This window comes from Gadus macrocephalus, chromosome 2 (genome assembly GCF_031168955.1).
Source record: "Gadus macrocephalus chromosome 2, ASM3116895v1".
NCBI lineage: Eukaryota > Metazoa > Chordata > Actinopteri > Gadiformes > Gadidae > Gadus > Gadus macrocephalus.
In genome coordinates, this window is record NC_082383.1 from 4,760,124 (window position 1) to 4,779,082 (window position 18,959).

At 46.3% G+C, this 18,959-nt stretch overlaps 2 protein-coding genes across 2 annotated transcripts in view; one reads left to right on the top strand and one right to left on the bottom strand.

The window, feature by feature from the left end:
• Positions 1–18,959, top strand: part of LOC132475731 (peripheral myelin protein 22-like) — a 353,371-nt gene that overhangs the window by 330,487 nt on the left and 3,925 nt on the right. The window lies entirely within an intron of this gene.
• Positions 240–12,525, bottom strand: LOC132474121 (uncharacterized). The gene is made up of 13 exons (XM_060074603.1): positions 11,599–12,525; positions 11,254–11,409; positions 9,960–10,078; positions 9,348–9,495; positions 8,826–8,944; positions 4,479–6,396; positions 3,422–3,597; positions 2,853–2,944; positions 2,602–2,732; positions 1,905–2,076; positions 1,224–1,359; positions 944–1,004; positions 240–336 (listed from the first exon to the last, which is right to left on the bottom strand). Coding segments are annotated over exons 1-13 (3,732 nt in total). The 5' UTR covers positions 12,101–12,525; the 3' UTR covers positions 240–334.

Here is an 18,959-nt window from a genome sequence, read left to right on the forward strand (position 1 = left end):
AGTGTCCTAAAAATAAGTTATTCTTCCACTGGTGTACCGGCTACATTTCTTAGCATATGAGAACCAACTTTATCCTGTTTCTGTTCTTAAACTGTTTCTGTTCTGTTGAATTCAAAAACATCTTTGCGAACAAAGTTATCCATGGGGTTTTACAGTCAAACAACCTACTCACCTACTCAAAGAAAATATTGGAATGGTTCAATATTTAACAAAAAAAAAAAAGAAAAATGCCATCACGCAATACTCTAGTGTCCCGTCTTTATTTCCATCATTCACTTTCATATCTTTACATGGTGTTATTACACTGGAAAGTGTCTTATTGCGGTAGAGCTGGTCCTGGGGAGAGAGGAGGGCAGTGGTCAGTGTGTGTGGTGCAGTGACCGGACCTCCCTAGTCTGGGGTCAGTGGTCAGTGTGTGGTGCAGTGACCGGACCTCCCTAGTCTGGGGTCAGTGGTCAGTGTGTGTGGGGCAGTGACCGGACCTCCCTAGTCTGGGGTCAGTGGTCAGTGTGTGTGGGGCAGTGACCGGACCTCCCTAGTCTGGGGTCAGTGGTCAGTGTGTGTGGGGCAGTGACCGGACCTCCCTAGTCTGGGGTCAGTGGTCAGTGTGTGTGGTGCAGTGACCGGACCTCCCTAGTCTGGGGTCAACGGCGTTCATTGTCTTATTCCCAAGCCAACATATCGCAGTTTCCTTCGAATAAAGTTGACATTGAAACATGAAAATACTTTTAAAGAAAAGCACAGAGCTGATTCAATAACAAAGACGACATTAATTTGTTGTCGTTTGATAATATGGAATTAGTGAGTCTTTAAAAACCACCATTTTATTTGAAATTTACCGTTCCAGAAAAAGGTAAACGGGACGCGTTAAAAAATTAAATGACACTAAATACTGTCAGGACAACATGTAAATATCCAGCTGAATCGTGTATGCGTAACTCACAACAGTGAAGTGAGCAGTTGGCAGCATCAGAACACACCTGGCTGTAGCACAGGAAGAACACCTGCAGGACCAAAACATTTCAGGTCAGAAGTGGCACTCTGCGATCTCAAACCAGAAATAAACTAAAAACATAAAACTATTACATTTGTTTACTTTAAATGTATGTATTTGACAGTGTAAATGTGTTTATTTCCCGTGCCAAAATTTCTCCTTCGAGCGAGAGAGAGAGAGAGAGAGAGACACAGACAGACAATATACTGTTATGGAAAGTGAGAGAGACCTCAGTGTCCTTCGTATCAGAAGGTCCATGGCTGGGTGGCTGGGAGGAGGGGGGCGAGGCCAGGAAGTGGGGGACGGTGATTCTCAGGGCGGAGGGGGTCGGCTGGCTCAGGCCTAGAGGGGTCTGGCTCCAACACCTAGAACCCAACAAGAATGGTGAGGGCTAGACCCCCAGCTGAACGATTCTTAATGTGCACCGTCTACCTGCAGGCATCCTAGAGCAAGACGACTCCCTGTTTGAGATCACTCTAGTCTCTTTAGATAAAAGCGTCTGCTTTGTAAATGTAGGAAACGGTCAGATGGAGGGTTAAGGTCTGTGGACTGGTCAGGCTCAGGGCCACTGTTTCCCACACATTGACGAGACTATGGCGCCCCGCCATAGTCTAATTTCGGCCGCCATAGTCTCTGCGTGCACATGAATTTTTTTTTCGCTCAGACGAAGTTCGTGTTGCTCTCATTGGGATTGCATGAGAGCAGAGGCGCTGCATCCCATTAGGCATACCAGGCAATTGCCTGGGGCCCCGCAATTGCTTGGGGCCCCGGGCCACTACTAGGGGGCCCCCTAGAGCCAAAAAAATAAAATAAAAAATCGCTTCCCCCCCCCGTCAACAATCGCTCCATACCCCCCCCCCCCCCCATAGTCTCCAAAATTTCTGTGGGAAACACTGAGACCCCTTCTCACCCATGGTACAGGAGCATCCAGGCTGGCTGGGGGGTCTGGATGTAGGCCAGGCAGTAGTGGACCAGTAGCCTGGAGCCCGTTCCCAGGGCTCTGACCTCCAGGTGCAGGGGCCGGCCCTGGAGCGAGCTCAGGGGCCGGTGGAGCTCCGGGAGGAACTCCGTGAACGAGGCATCTGGAAGCAGGAGGTGGGATATTGATATATTTCACCTTTGAAAAATGTAGGAATACATCCCTAAAACCTCAGGCTAGGACTGCAAACCTTGGACCCCAAACTATTAAACCAACAGCAGCCACTAGGCTAGGGAGGCAGCTCTAAAAAACCAAACCCCAGCCACCTAAACCTAGCAACCAGGACTAGCACTGGAAAGAATTAGCATTCCAATGAGACGATAACAGAGATACTAACGCAGAACTAGAATGCAAAGGCTAGTTCTGTGCATCATATAGCTCATTCTGTTCTCTACAGATAGAGTAGAGTGTGTCATTTAACGTGAAGCTTTTTTGATACTATTGCGATACTACATGCTACAACTATGCTTTTCTACTCCCACATTTCATCTTGGTTTAGTGAAGAACATCATAACTCATCTAAATTAAAATAATAATTCACCTGGTATTAATGCTTCACAATGTCCATTTTAAAATATGTTTAATAAAAATTCATCATTCTATTAGTAGTTATTTTTTAAGGTACAACCTGTGGCGATTTTTGTTTGGATGACCAGAGGGGGCTCTGTGGTCTGGACAGGCCTGACCAGGGTTGGATTCACGACCTCCAGAGTCACTGAATCTGACCCGTCTGGTGAGGACCGACATTCCACCGTAAACCTAAGGGGCGACATGTAAAAACACACAGTCATTACGGACAACCGATCCAGGCCATATCGCGGCACAGGTTAGCCATTTGGGTTCGGGGGTCACTTCGGAGTCTGGACCTTGCGGTGTTACCTCACAGGGATGCCCTGCAGAGGGGCTTGGTCTCCCGGAAGAGAGATGATGGCCTGGAGCTCCAGCTGATAGACCGTGTCCTCACCTTCAATCTAGCAGGACAGTAAGGGAGGGGGGGATGCAGGTTCACCAACTACTCTGAATGATTTGCTCCATTCACATGACAACATATTTATAAGAATGAAGTCGTTCTCGTTCCCCACAATTTCTCTGGAGAACCATGGCAGGATATATTCACTTGACGTTAGGGAAATGGTATCAAGTTATAGGTGGAGATGGTGTAGCGATAGGGGTACAGAGGGTGATACGGTAGGGGTACAGAGGGTGATACGGTAGGGGCACAGAGGGAGATACGGTAGGGGCACAGAGGGAGATACGGTAGGGGCACAGAGGGAGATACGGTAGGGGCACAGAGGGAGATACGGTAGGGAGGGAGAGGTAGATGGAGATACGGTAGGGAGGGAGAGGGAGATGGAGATGCGGTAGGGGTGGAGGGGGAGATACGGTAGGGAGGGAGAGGGAGATACAGTAGGGGTGGAGAGGGAGATGGGGTAGGGGAGACCACTTGCCTGTGTGCGCACCCCGCAGCCCTGCAGTGGCACAGCGTAGAGTTGGGGGTTCCACGGCAGCCTCTGGGGAGTGCATGATGCCTTGCCGCTGTCTGAGGACTCACCGTCAGAGAACACCTCGGGTCCCTTCACACAGTGGGGGACTCTGAAGACGAGGTGCTGCCCTACAGCACAATCTGACAGACACACGGAACAGATAAGGGTCAACTTAAGTGCTCTCCCTGGAGAACACACACACACACACACACACACACACACACACACACACACACACACACACACACACACACACACACACACACACACACACACACACACACACACACACACACACACACACACACACACACACACACACACACACACACACACACACACACACACACACACACAGCCATGTGAATGGCTTATGGGGGCGTATTATTGGAATAGATTGATGTCTGATAAAAGTACTAGCCTCAGCGGGTGAACACAAAATAATGATTCTGCCCCCTGGTGGTAATGGTCTGGCTCCCAAAAAGATTTCTGCACGGTAAAAAAAAAAAAGAAAAAAAAAAATACAATGACGGTGCAATGAGAGTGGCATTTAACAAAGATGGCTGCCGCTGATGAAGAACGGTCTTTTGATTCTGCCATCAGACATTATGAAGTATATTATCAATAAAAGAACCAACTAATGCACTTAAAGCTTTTGTTGAGAAGACGGCACCTCGTAATGTTGCTTCAACATATTGGTTGCCATAATTGGTTGTAGAACTATCCAAACGCATCCAGAGGCCTTTTGGCGGCTCCCGTTGGCGAGGCCCCTTGTAAAACGAAAATGAAACTAAAGGCTCCAGACTAATGGCACTTTGCAATGTGTCTGCCGATACCAGGCTAGCACATGCTCAGTCTTAAGTCCTCTCATAATGATCCGTTCCCAGCCTCTATACAATACCTAAACGGTTCGGGGTTAATAATGGAAATCTTTTTTATAACTCTTTGTTTAGATAATACACCTAAAGCTACCGTGCCGTGTCTCGCCTCCCCCTCCATCATCACCACTGGGTTCCCTTACCTTGCCACCCTTGTGGCTTCATGTCCAGAGGCTGGAAGGGACTAAACCAGTCTCGCTGTGCAGCGTTATCTGGGCTTAAGGCGCCACCGTTAGACATGGATTGGTACTGGTCCATTCCCACAGTGTCCTCGGCGGCCGAGTCCAGGTCAACCTGGCGATCTGGTACAGAGGTCTCCCTTCCAGAAGAACCCCCACCTAGAGGCTCAGTGGGCTGGTAATACCGGTAGTAATGGTAAGGAGGGAAGTCGTCTGCATCTGAAGTCGATTCTAGGATGGTGGAAGAGGCTTGTTGGTCCTCAGCGTGGGGAATAAGTTGCATGTCCTCAAAGGAGGGATCATCTGCATCAGAGTACTGGTGGCGGTCCGGGTCTGGGTCACCTGGCTGATCCAGCTCGGTCGGTGAAGCAGATGTTTGGAACGGTTGTTCAGGGGACACCTCAGGTGAACCTTGATGATCTCCATTCGGAGACGAAGGGTCCGAGGGCTGCTGTCCACCGTAGAGGTTGTGGTAGAAATAGTAAGGGTGGTAGTAGACGTTCTGGAGGGGATTCCCGAGAAAGTCTGGGGAGGGAGTTGCTGTTGGGTTGGGGGATGTGGCTGGTGTCGTCGTCATGGTGGAGGTCCGTGGTGGTGGTGTTGATGTGGAGCTGGGTACGTGCTGCTTGGTTCTCCAGGTTGGTTGAAAGGGTAGATGGCCAAAAAAGGGGTACATGGGTTGATGTGGTGGATAGTGAAAGTAGGGGTAGACTGGAGGCAGGATTGGAGGGGTCAGGGGAGTCACAGATGCATGTTCTTGGTTTACATCTTCTTTCCGTTGTTCAGAGTTTTCAGACTTGACACATTGCTGACAAGCTGTAGATACTGTTGCTGCTCCGTCTTGGGCTTCCTTTAGAGACCCGACCTCCTCATGCCGACTCGGATTGTGAGGAACCTCCCGTCGTAGAAACAAATCGTTATAAACGTTTGTATGTTGTAACGGATAATGGGGTATGGAAGGAGGTGGGCCCATGGTGGTTCCCGTCCCTCGAGTCAGAGAAAGGGCTTGGGAACTCGTTGTTGCAACAGGGGCCTGGTCAGGCTGTTGCTGGTATGGGTACCGGTGTGACGGGGGCTCTGGGATAGGGTAAGCCGGGTTAGAGTCGTTTCTGGCTTCTCTGCGACTGGAGTCTTGATCGATGTAACCAAGCTTGGAAGCAGCAAGTTCAAACATTTTCTGAAGAAACTCAAAATAACCAATAGGTGCAATGGGGCCTGGAAACACGTGGGGTGGAGGTGGATGATCTGCACCAGCGTCAGATCCTTCAACACCACCACCATCATCATCTTCACGTCCACCACCAGTGTCTGGCCGTCTTCGTTCAGTGACAGTCTTGGTACCGGAATTGTGGCGTGGAGATGGGGAAGGGATTTTGGGGAGGTGATAAAAGTGGTAGAACTGGTCGGATGAGCTCGGAGGCTGAAGACCGGCTTCTCCGGCAGGGAGGGAGGGCGGTGGGGGGTCTTCAGTGTGTCTGTAGGTTAGAGGATCTGGTCTCTGGTTATGGTCTGCCCACTCTCCCGGTCCTTCCTGCGTGAACAGAGGGGGTGTGGGGTCATGGGTGCCTGTGTAGCCGATGGTGTTTGGGAACCTCTGGACGGAGGTGGGGTTCTGGTCCACTGGCTGGGGCTCAGAACTAGCTGAGCGCCCGATCCAGGCCGGAGGTCTGATGGTTAGAGAAGGCTGAGGAGTGGGCTGAAAGGTGTCGTAGGACCGGAATACAGGAGGGCTGGAAGAGTAGGCAGGGAGGGGGTAGTACGGAGGGGCAAGGTAGAACGGCGGCGCCCATGGAGGAGGCCGAGGGGATTCCTCCTGCGAGTCTGGACAGGTCAGCGCCACATCCTGATCTCCTACCTGAAGTGAAAGGCTGTAAATTCCATCCTGGGAGAGAAAATATAGACTGGGTGAGGCTTACTGTACTAATCTGTACTACAGATTTTAAGGAATATCGTCAGACTGGACTACTTGAGTGACTTTGCTGCCCTCTAGAGGTTAGCATCAGCCACTGTGTTGCACAGTAAAACAGGAAGGGGTTTTATATCTTGGCATAAAAAGTCATTGGTCTTTATTTAGTCTAATTTGTTAAACGGGAAATGGAAGAGTCTGTGAATAAAAAACCGACTAGTGTGTAATCCTACTGAGTATTATTATTTATCTTTATTTCAGACTCATAGGTCCATATACAAGACAATACAAAAGACAAAACAACAACAAACAAATAAGAAACAACTAAAAAAACATAGACACTCTCTCCAATGCTTCCACAGACTGGAAGTGTATCTGATACTGCTCATCTTAGGCATGGTTAAAGTCATTATGATTTCATTTTTTGAGTCCATCAATCTCATCATAAAACTGTACATCAGATTCCTGAGCAATGCATTTAAAGTGGGAACACCAGTCAACTGTTTACAAACAGTTGACTGGCACTTGTGCACCTTGGTAGCCTCAGCAGAATTCTAAGACCATCATTATACGCTACTCTCAATTTGTTATATTTACTTTTACTGTATCTGCACCACAAGTGGGCAGTATACAGTGGAGTACAATAAGCTTTAAAAAGGGCAATCTTAAAATCAGTATACATGAAATTTTTGTGACAACATGTTAGCTTGTGCATATAATTTACAGTATTGTCTCTGAACATCATCATCACTGAGGTCGTCCCTTATGATGTGACCCAGTTATCTGACCTTATCTACAACATGGAGCACCTTGTCAGCAAAAAGAAAAGGGAATGTTGCATCCCTATCTTCCTTAGTTTTCATAATCATGACTACACTCTTTTTGGGATTAAACTTAATATCAAAGAGCTGTCCATAGTCAGAACACACTCTGAGCAACTGCTGAAGGCCAGCTGAACTGGGGGTCATGATGACCAGGTCATCAGCATACATTAAATGATTAAGTAGCCTTTCTCCCACCATGCAACCAGTCCTGCACATTTTGAGTCTTTTAGAGAGTCCGTCCATACACAGATTAAAAAGTACTGGGGATAAAATCCCTCCCTGTTTGACCCCGTTTGTCACTGAAAAGGGCTCCGATATAGAATCTCCCCATCTGACTTGCATGGTTTGATGGGAGTACCAAAAATGCAATACACGTTTCAAGTATGAAGGAACACCTCTTTCTCTTCGTTTAGCAAATAGTTTACCATGGTTTAGACGGTCAAAAGCTTTCGAAGCATCTAGGAAGCATGTGAACATGGTGAAATTATGATTACTGTACTTATGTAATGCCTCTTTTAAGGCATAGACACACATGTCCGTACCATGTTTGCTTTTAAAACCAAATTGTTCATCAGCTGTGACAATATACTCTTGTAATCTATCAAGTATTATTCTCACTAACACCTTTGACAGCACACTAGCCAAGGCTATCGGCCTATAGTTGTCAATACTGGAGAGCTTCCCTGTTTTTTCTTTGACTACAGGTACTAGCAGTACTGACAGCATATGGTCAGGCAGAATTCCATGCATTAGCATTCCTGACAGGCACAAGGCAAGTAATACTGATGCTCTATAACTACCTCGAGTACCTCAAGTGTTCAGCCGTTATCTGATCAAGGCCAGTTGACTTATTTAGAGACAATTTCTCAATGACAACATGACAACATTATCATGTGAAACAGCACCAACATTAAAAACATCACTTTTAACACAGTTAAAAAAGGTCTTCATAATGTCTCTTCCATAGTTCAGCAATATTTGGACTCCCTGTGACCCCATCTATATTAGAGGGCAACGGTACCTTACTATCATTTATAATCTTTACTTCTTTCCAGAAATCTAAAACATCTTTTTGCTGCAACTTTCTAGCCATTGAGTTTGCTCTCAAAGTCTGCTCGTTCCTTTTAATATAACGCACTGCCCTTTTAAAGTGAGCTACAGCATGCTTTTTTGCATCACATTCAGGACCACTCCTTGGTTTGCCAGCATTGACCCATACTTTAAAAGGTTTCCCTGGCCTGTTGGTGGATTTCATCAATATGCTCATTCCAGCCTGGCCGGAGTTTGTGATTACATTACTAGAAACATTACTAGACTGGTTTAGACCATTTACAATTAAATTATACATTAAGCACAGTTCATATTTATGAATAGAATTATCACAATTAATATTATTACACAGAATGACTTCATAAGGGGGTTTAATTTTCCCTAGATTCTTCTCTCTATTATCGTGATAGAACCTCAGGTCATCCTCTGAGAGCCTAGCCCAGCCTAGTACTTCACGTGTACCTCTACTAGATTGTAATACTGTGAGTACTATGTGTGTAAATCTTCTAGTGTGTAGTACTGTACGTGTACCTCTTTCCGGACACCACAGGCGACGAAAGGGACCTTCACCAGGAGGGCTTGGGCCTGAAGGTGAAGGGTGTAGCCGCACTTCAGAGCCAGCTCCGTAACAGGGGTCCACACCTCCCTCACTACAGGGGATCAGAACGAGAATCAGAACATCAGTGTCGACGTGTACTCTGGTCCTGCTCGCTAGCAGGGCCCAATGGCAAACCCCTCATCCCAGCTGTGGGTGTGGTCAACTGACTATAATGGAGCGAAAAGCGACACCTTCTACCACACGACAAAAAATTGTGGAAAATGAATATGCCCATTTTAATTACCCATCACTAAATTAATATTCGGCTGAAGTTGGCCCGATGTTGGTGTTTGTTGGTGCAGAGTGCAACACCTTAGCAACCAACTCAGTTTATAACAGAATACGTAATTGATAAATGACAAACTTTTAAACACATGACTAAGGACTAAAACTAACAAAATGGTCCTTCTTTCCAACTCCTCCAGTGTATGGCAGGAGAACAAAGGCGTGCGTACCTTTCACATGGAGCTTGACACTGGCCGGCAGACGATGTAGGATGACTGTCACGCCGTGGGCGGAGCAACAGTGAGAGGAGCGGGGCGCTGGACAGGACATCTTGACCGGGACCCCCCTCCACAGCAGCCTTAGCACATAGCTGTCGCCCTGGCAACAAGCGGAACAGTTTCAGGGACTTTCAGGGAAAAAAAATCCAGTCCGCACCCCATCCACTGAAGCACAAGCCCTTATTCCCCCAGGCCATCCGACTCCTCAACTCTAAGGGACTGATCTGATCATCCCTGTTGCCCTTGGTTTATGCACTATTGCACTATTGTTTAATATTCATATTCATTATATTCATATTCCTGCACTACAAATTCCACACAGTCACTTTACTGGTTTGCAGTTATATGTAGCATGTTGTTGTTGTTGATGTTGTTATTATTGTCGCTCTATGTTGCACCTTATGTTCTTGGGAAACGCTATTTCATTGCACTGTAGACTGTGTATATGGCTGAGATGACAATAAATTATCTTGAATCTTTAATCTTATTCATTCATCTGCACTTGTTGCAGATGAATTGCTGCTTCCCAACAGCAATGTTCAAAGAATTAGTGGGGGAGGGTACCTGCAGAGCCACATGACAGCCATGGTAGCGGGCAGTGAGGGCTAGGTCTCTTCCAGTGGTCTGGAGAGAGAAGCCGCACTCGGCCGTCAGCTGAGACAGAGCCAGCCCTGAACCGTTACCTGAAGGAATAGGAGATCACAGGTCACAAGACGCTGACCCTCCCGCAAACACTTTACTCTACCTTCAAAGGTTTCATTGTAACGACAGATAGGGCTGGGCAATAATTTGATTACAATTATTAAATCACGATAAAACTCACGTTGATTACGGCGATAAGCATTAGACATAAATGCTTGATAAAAAAAAATATATACATATATCTGAATTGTGAACAGCCAATCACACAGCAGAAATAAACCTCAAACATTTGTGATTGTTGCCTTCCTGACCCTGCCAAAGGAGTGTGATGTGATAGTCACTCACAAATCTTTTAGATTTAATCACATTATTTTTATGCAGCATAATATCTGGTTTTACAATGTTTACATTTTGCACGTACGTACCGGTAGTTCATATTTTATATATTAAGGTTCAGTTCATGTGCCAGGGCCTTTGTTCATCCACTTTTTTACTTTTTATAGTTGTTGGTGCCTCTACAAGATTTAAGAGGTTTTCTGAAGCCCTGCCAAAGGAGTTTAACGTGAAAGAAGTCAGAGCTTTGTACATTTTTTTATGTGTGTGTGTGTGTGTGTGTGTGTGTGTGTGTGTGTGTGTGTGTGTGTGTGTGTGTGTGTGTGTGTGTGTGTGTGTGTGTGTGTGTGTGTGTGTGTGTGTATATACATACATACATACATACATACACATTCGTTACAAGGCAAGCTACCTTATATTTTTCTGTTGGGGCCAGATAAAACATGTTTGTGAAGTTAAACGTTTATATTTAAATGTGATTAAATGTTCCCCGTGTAGTGTATGAACACTCATACTGGTTTCTTCAGGCTTCAGCAGTATCAAATTATATATCATGATTAATATCGATAAAATAATCCTGATAATAATTTTCGCAATATTGCCCAGCCTTACTGACAGAAAATATTGAACTATTTCATTACAATGATAAAGAAATCAAACACAGTATAGAAAGTAATAGAAAGTGGCTTGAATTTGGATTTAGTTGATAAAAATGAAAGAATAGACAGAAAATACTATATTGTGTTATATCCTTATCGAGATATGAAATGTATCCACATCTTGATAAAAAGATTTTGTCCATGTCGGACAGTCAACAATAAAGACATATTCATACAAATGATTACCCGTCTCACACCACAATGATTCAGATGTAATCCCTTACCGCGGTCCAAGAGGAGCTGGCCCGCTCGCCTACGTCTGATGCGGAGTCTCATGGCTTCCGGCCCGCACTCCACCAGGGGGTCCTGTCTCAGCCAGCTCTGCTCCTGGTCGGACTCCGCCAGACCCTGTTCATTCAGCTGAAAGGACCCCGGCGGACCTGCCAACACACACCATGGATGAACATACACACACACACTCTGGTCCTGTCCCCATGCCTTTTCTCAACTTTCACCAAACACTCCCAACTTAAAAGGCCTCCAGGAGGCCTTCGTTATAGACCGACTTTCTGGGGGTATCAGAAGCAAAGCAGCCGACTCAACGTTTAGCAAACAAGACGTAGGCCTACTTGAAACGTTGGAAAGGGATCGATATCCCCCATTACGTCCGTTGGTCTCCGTCTGATCCGTTGGAGACCGGTGGAGCTTGAGTGGAGTGCAGCGTTCGTCAGAGAAATCGCCGCGTTTTTCTGCGGAGTACACACTTGTTTGTTCAGAGGTCTGCGGATTCGGTCCCAGACTCACACGGTTGGCCGGGGAACTGTGGTGGAGAGGTGCGAAGTTCGACACGGTTCTCCGTCTAAACATCCCAGAGGCAACTGGTTGGTCGCGGGGGAAACGGCTTCCCCCGGGACCCTTCGTCTGGCTCTGGTATGTTCGGTTCGAAGGTGAGGTGGTTGATGATGGCGACGATAATAAAACGTCGTTTTTGAACCCATTACGAGGTGCAAGTAGTGTCCGTGGTTGTGAGGAAGACACAGCAGGCCAACAATCTACTGAGTGATACATTATGGTTGCGATAGTGAACAAAAGGAGGACACTGCCTTGGTGTCCGCTAGTGATTCTTTGCATTGTCGATACGAGTATGTCTGCGTAGCAAACACAGGGGGACTACACGACGAAGCTCTGACATTAAAACACTTCCGGGTGCCACACCTGGGCACGCGCAAAATTAATTGGTCTTAATTGGAAAACCCAAGTCGAAGAAGACGCGGAATAGCGGGGAAGATGATTCAGATGATTCTGTATTGCACTAATCATGATCAGTGGTGCAATACAGATTGCTCTAATCATTATGACAACCGCGCCGTATTGGCTATGGCAGATTTTTCCAAACGATATGCTTGGAGGTTTCTCGATTATAACCAATACAATCATTCATATCTGATCCACGAGAGGGCAGTATTGTCACACAATAACATTAGTCTAGTTGATTTTCACTTGTAGATTTGACTGTTAAACCAAACGGATAGAGTGTGTGTGTGTGTGTGTGTGGGGGGGGGGGGGGGGTCAGTTGATGGCACTGCAGAGGCGTGACTCATGTTAGGTGCTGCCTAGCAACCGTCTGGCGATGTTTTCATACCGATTTAATTATGAAGTTAGAGATAGAGAGGGAATGGGGAGACGGAGACGGAGCGAGAGAGAGCGTTTGTAAAAAAAGAGAGAGGCCGTAACTGAGAGACTGGGAGAGAGAGAGAGAGAGAGAGAGAGAGAGAGAGAGAGAGAGAGAGAGAGAGAGAGAGAGAGAGAGAGAGAGAGAGAGAGAGAGAGAGAGAGAGAGAGAGAGAGAGAGAGAGAGAGAGAGAGAGAGAGAGAGAGAGAGATCACATGTTGGTTTAATGTAGCAACCGCAGGGACGACAAAATGAGAGCATGCGTGAAAGAAAGGGTTAGAAAAAAAAAAGCCTCGGGGATACGGTGTGAACTGACTCACCCGTAACCATGGTAACACTTGGCAACAGAAAAGAGGAATCATTTTTGATTGGATGTAAACACTGAGACATGCCACTGGGCAGCTGGGATGAAGATTTCTTGCACACATCTGCTCAAACTCGTATCCCATGATGCACCAGTTTGTTGGTTTTAGGTTAGAGATTGTTAAGATTAACGAATAGGTTAGAGGTTGTAAGATATTCATATGTATTACGGGTTACATTAAGATAAGGATCTGCTGTGGTTAAGGTCAGAATACTATTATGAGGTAAAGCCATGCATCATGGTTTAGTCACCAGAGAATGTCAGCCGGGTCACATGACCTGGATCATTCAGGCGGGAAGGCGTAGGCTACAGGAAGACTCGGTGAGACTGACCAAGCCTGTCATGTGAATCGTACACTTTATTTGTGTATTTAACGTCTTTTCTATTCCAACGTATTTTCTTTGTTTGTGTCGGATATGGGCGTCTCCCAGTGACTCACCAGGAATGAAGAAGTTGGTCCTAACTGAATCATACTTTCCCTCCGGAAGGGAGCTTGACTTGACAAAAAATACACATTCCTAAACAAAAAAAAGTGACTTGTGTTTTATAAGCAATGTCTGTAATTAAATAAATGCTTTAACATATTCATTGCACGGGGGGAAAAAAAGAACAAAACGTACACGTACAAACAAAAATTAAGAATAAACAAACTTAAATAAGGCCGTTCTACAGTGGATGTTTTGGAGAGTTATTTTAGTTTATTCCCTTTCGGTCGTAAACGTAACCAATGCCATGCACGGACCCGCGTACACGTGACCATGCACGCATCCCCGCCTCCGTCCACCACGATACCGACCTTGGTTACCGTGGCAACGCTGAAGCGACAACGACGGACAGTTTAAGCCGAGCGTGCGGCGATGTCAACACGGGGCCGGCGGTCTCGCGGCCGCAGTTAAAGCTCCCCAGATCCTTATAGACGCTCACGCTGTCGCTGGGAGATGGGTTGAGCAAGAGGCGGCGAGACAGAGCCACGACCACAGACGGAGAGCTTAACCGTTGAGTAAAAACACAGTTGGAACCACCCGGCTGGGTGGGGCTGACGCCATGGGTGTATCATGACATCTGTTTTTTTCGGCCACGCAGCTCACCAGGGCAGACGGCAGCGGAAGTGACGTTTTTTTGTTGCTTTTCTATATCCATGGTTACCAGTGCTGGGGTGACCCATTAGTGCCTGCACAATAGTAGGAAAACGAACAACAGCATGCTCATTACTCATGGATGTATTATAAGATCTTGTGGTCAGCAAGCTGGCGCGTGCTTGTTAGTCGGTATGAGAAGGAGCACTATTTACTACACGACTACTAACTAGTGCCGGTGACCGTGCTAGGGAGGTATATTTACCTAGGCTAGGATGTTTTGGGATGGAAAAATATGAATGTTGATGGGTTACCCCTTCTGTCCCTGATTGTACGAGTCAAAACACCAACCTTATTGGTTAAAGGGTCTGTAGATAAGACCTGAGTGTTGGAAAGAGGGAGAGCAGAGTATGAATAAATAACCCCAAAAAAACATGCCCTCCCCACGCCCCATTTCTGTGCCATTGACAGGTGTTTCATTTCACACACCTGTGATTGACGTTCAAGATTGATTCATCCTGTCCCTCAAAGTGATGCTGATGAATGAGCCTGGGGTGCTGTTAAATCTTAAGTCGGCTGTTACAGAGGAAGGTGCGGTTGACTCCAAGCAGATATCCTCACAGAGCGTTTCACTCTTCTACAGCTGACGGATGCCTGTGCCATTTCCAACAAATAACTCAAATGATAGCTCTTAAATCTCACCTACAACACTCCACCGCCGGATAGCCCTCCTGTTAAACATCCTAATTAAAGGCTCTTCTGACAGGCAGCCTTGCTGACACCTCTTACTTTCGACACTGTACTCGTCCTTTGTGTGTTTGTGTGTTTGTTTGTGCTGTCTTCCTTGATCTACATAGGAGTACAGCATTAGCAGCGCCAGGTCACCGTCCTCAGTAAGTAGGCTAACCCAACACCTGTTTAGCATAAGCTGACGCAACTCTTCAAAGCAATCCAAGCGTTTTACATACGGTAGCTTGAAGCGGTGTTGCACGCAGCCCCGAAGAGTTTTGTATGATGTTTACCACTGCTTGTCAACTGGAAGCCGTCCAACGTGACCTGAAGAGGTCATGAACAGGTCTCTCCGTAGGCTTTTCTGAACTTCAACCACTCTCTACCTGGCTGAACTGGTACTGCAAACATTGTGTGTGAAAAGCAAGGCGGGCATGATATATTTTTATAGCAGATTTCCATGGAGATCCAATTGGTCTTAACTAATAATAATGGAACGTTCAATGAACAAACCGGTTTCGGCTGCTTCTTTAGCAGTATGCTGGTTGCCGTACGGAGCTCTAGAAGCAGTGATGAAAACAGAGTGGATCTCTGGAGCTCAGTGTGACAAAGAGCTTATTGTTGGGGCGTCAGAAGTCCATACAGACCTGTGATTGGCTGATCACAGGTTCAGAGATCTGTACCCGACAGGCCCCTCTCATGGCCTGGGGTACGTTCATGGTGGGGTCGGCGTGCTGGACTGAGAGGCAGCTATGTAGGACATTAGAGGAATGAGAAAATGTAACTGGTATATGTTTGCGTTCTCCTCCACCACACCCCTCTGTTCTTTTAACTTAAGTCCTCTGGTGGATTGCCTTGATGCAGGGCTTACGAAACCAGCACTCGCTCACCTCACCTGTAAGGTGTAGCCGTTACACCTGAGAATGAATCGGGTCCGACCGCATTTTCTACTTCTCTATCTCTCTTGGTCTCTTTCTATGTCTCTCTCTCTCTCTCTCTCTCTCTCTCTCTCTCTCTCTCTTTCTGGGTGTGTCTGAATCATAATTCATATCTAGTTTTAAGGGGGGATTTAGCATGCTAGCAATACGAAAGGACTTAGCACGCTAGCAAACAAAAGGAAGCATTTAGCATTCACAATACATGAAGGCATTTAGCACACTATCACTAGATACAAAAAAAACACTTGGAATGCTTGCATACACAAGGAGACTAGACCAATACCGAACATACCACTAGAGAACAGACCACTACAGACCAGACCGCTAAAGACCAGACCAATACAGAACGGACCATTATCAGACCACCAAAGACAAGACCAATACAGAACGGACCATCAGAGACCAGACCACTAAAGACCAGACCACCAAAGACAAGACCACTACAGAACGGACCATTAGGGACCAGACCAATACAGACCAGACCACTACAGGGCAGACCACTGCAGACCAAACCACTACAGAACAGACCACTAGACGAAATAACACTCAGACCCAGAGAAGAGCACCAATGGGGTTAAGGTAACAGTCGGTAAACCCAGAGACATGTATACATAAACGCCGTACTGACTGCTTCAACCCATTACTGCCAACGTCACCGCCTTGTTGGAGAGTCTGTGTCGACAAATACAAGTAAAGGGGATAGAATGCACTATAACGTTTGTTTCTCAACAGATTTCAATGAGTCATTGACGTGCGTTCCAAGGGATAATGCAGTGTCGATGTATGTATGTTGTTGGAAAGCCAATTGCGAATCAATCAATCCAACCTACACACATCTGATCCTGGGAGGGGCAAACAGGCCAGAGGTGGCAAGCCCAGAAAACAGGAACTGATCTGTCATTGCTTGTCCTAGCATGTCAGCAGTATTTAGTCTGTTAGCATTATACTATCATGTCAGAGCTGTTGTAGTCTATTACCACCATTCTAGTCTGTTAGCGCCACCGAACCAGCCTGTTAGCACTATTTCAGTTATCATCATAATATTCTGCTAGCACTATCCTAGCTTCTTAGCACTGCCCTAATCTGTTAACACCACCCTAGTCTGTTAACACCAAATTAGCCTGTTAGCACTGCATTAGTCTGTTAGCACCGACCTATTCTATTAGCAACATTATCCCTGTACTATTCTGTTTGCAACACCTTGGTCTATTAGCTACACCCTCGTCTGTTAGCACAATACTAGCCGTTAGCACCACCCAGGACTGTAAGCAGTGTTAGCACACAACTAGTCTGTTAGCACAACCCTTGTATGTTAGCAACACCTTAATCCTAAGAGGAGCTGGAATGAAGTTTCTCTCCTCAACACACCTCTCTCGCTCTAAATCTGTCTCTCTGCCTGTCTCGACCCTCATCTCTCTACTTCTCTCCCTCTGTTGCCCCTCTCAAGCTATGACTTGCACTGCCCCCTCTCTCTCCCCTCAAAATAAAACATTCCTTCAACCTGAGAATGAGAGAGAGAGAGAGAGAGAGAGAGAGAGAGAGAGAGAGAGAGAGAGAGAGAGAGGGAGAGGGGAGGACATGATCTATTTTTAGAATTCTATATTTTATATAAACTTTTATGCATAAAAATTACAGTACTTTATTTTTCTGAATTTATACTCATTTGTAATACTTAGTAGTATTTTTAGTAGATAAAGGGCGGGAAAATGAGAGGGCGGAGACCAGGGGCCGTGTGCGTGTGTGTGTGTGTGTGTCTCAGTGGTGAGCATTATGTGGGTTGCAGGCAGTTGCCATGGCTGCATGGGTCGAATATTTTGTGGTTGTTGTGGGAGTTCCCGGGTCTGTTTCTCTCAAACACACACACACACACACACACACAAGGGACTCAGTTACTCACAAATGAGTAACTGTTTAAGTTGTGACAAAAACATGAAACGTAGCACTTCTAAAAAAAACACAAATGTTTTGAAACTGTTTAACCTTGGCGTATATCAACAGATGTGATATTTTTTTTGTAGTTTATTAAATACTTACAAAACATTTACATTTTGACTGTTAAACTTTTCTCAACATATTTATGTATTTTTGGTATTAATTATGAATCTTTGACGATGAAGTCAGACAGACAGAGAGGAAGACAATCAGGGTGAGAGAGACAGGTAGAGAGCCAGACAGAGAGGGAGCGCTAGAGAGAGGATGGGGGCTTAATAATAGAGAACTGAGAGTAAAGAGGAAAGACGGAAAGAGTTATCAATGAAAAATGAAGGAGAGGGAGGAGGGGTGGGGGGGGGGGGGGGGGGGTTGGGGTGTGTGTTCATCCAACAGGGTGGGGCCGGTGGGCGGGGGGGAGGAAGCCGTGAGTTGTGGAGCTCAAGACACTCCAACTCCACTCCATTCGGTCCCGTGAAGCACAGCTGCTTACAACACCTCTTGCACCTCCTGCACCTCCTGCTCCTCGCACCCTTACAACAGTAAGTTTTACCTTCACTTTTATCCTCTGAAATACTTTTTTTTCCTTCTGTTGAAACCGGTGTGCTGAGGAAGTTAGATTTGAACTAGTCCTCTGGAACGTATTCAGTGATAGATTCTGCGTTTTGTACGAGTCGTTATCAATCAGAGCTTACAGGAGACAATGTTCAGTTGTCAAAACAATCAATTCTACAATAATAATCAATGTTCTCTCCCGTGCAATCCCCCCCCCCCCCCCCCCCCCCCCCCCCCCCCCACACACACACACACACACACACACACACACACACACTTCCAGTTGTGCTCAGGCCACTTTAAATGAGTTGCGGTGAAAGGCTTTGGTAAACCACGTTTGTTTTAATGTTCGGAGTCTGGCTCTAGAAAAGACGTGCTCCTCTCCCCTTGTTTAATAAACACTGTGGGAACTTCCAACGCTCAGGTCCCCTGAGCACCGGACACGCCTTGTTCTGGGCCTGTCATTCCGTTTGTTTCGTTTAAAAACTCTCAGATTAGGACTCATCTCCGGTGGTGGTGGCCCTGCAAGGGGAAACAAGCAGGGAGTTAAAATGTGCAAAGTGGGGGCATTGTACCAGTGTGTCCGCCTGTGTGTGCGTGCGTATGTGCGTGCGTGTGTAGTGGGCCCCGCCCTTTCTGCCACTCCTTTTCAAACGATACAGGAACCTGTACGTCTAATGAGAGCACAGAACGCATTTAAAATTGGCACACATATGCATTGGACACT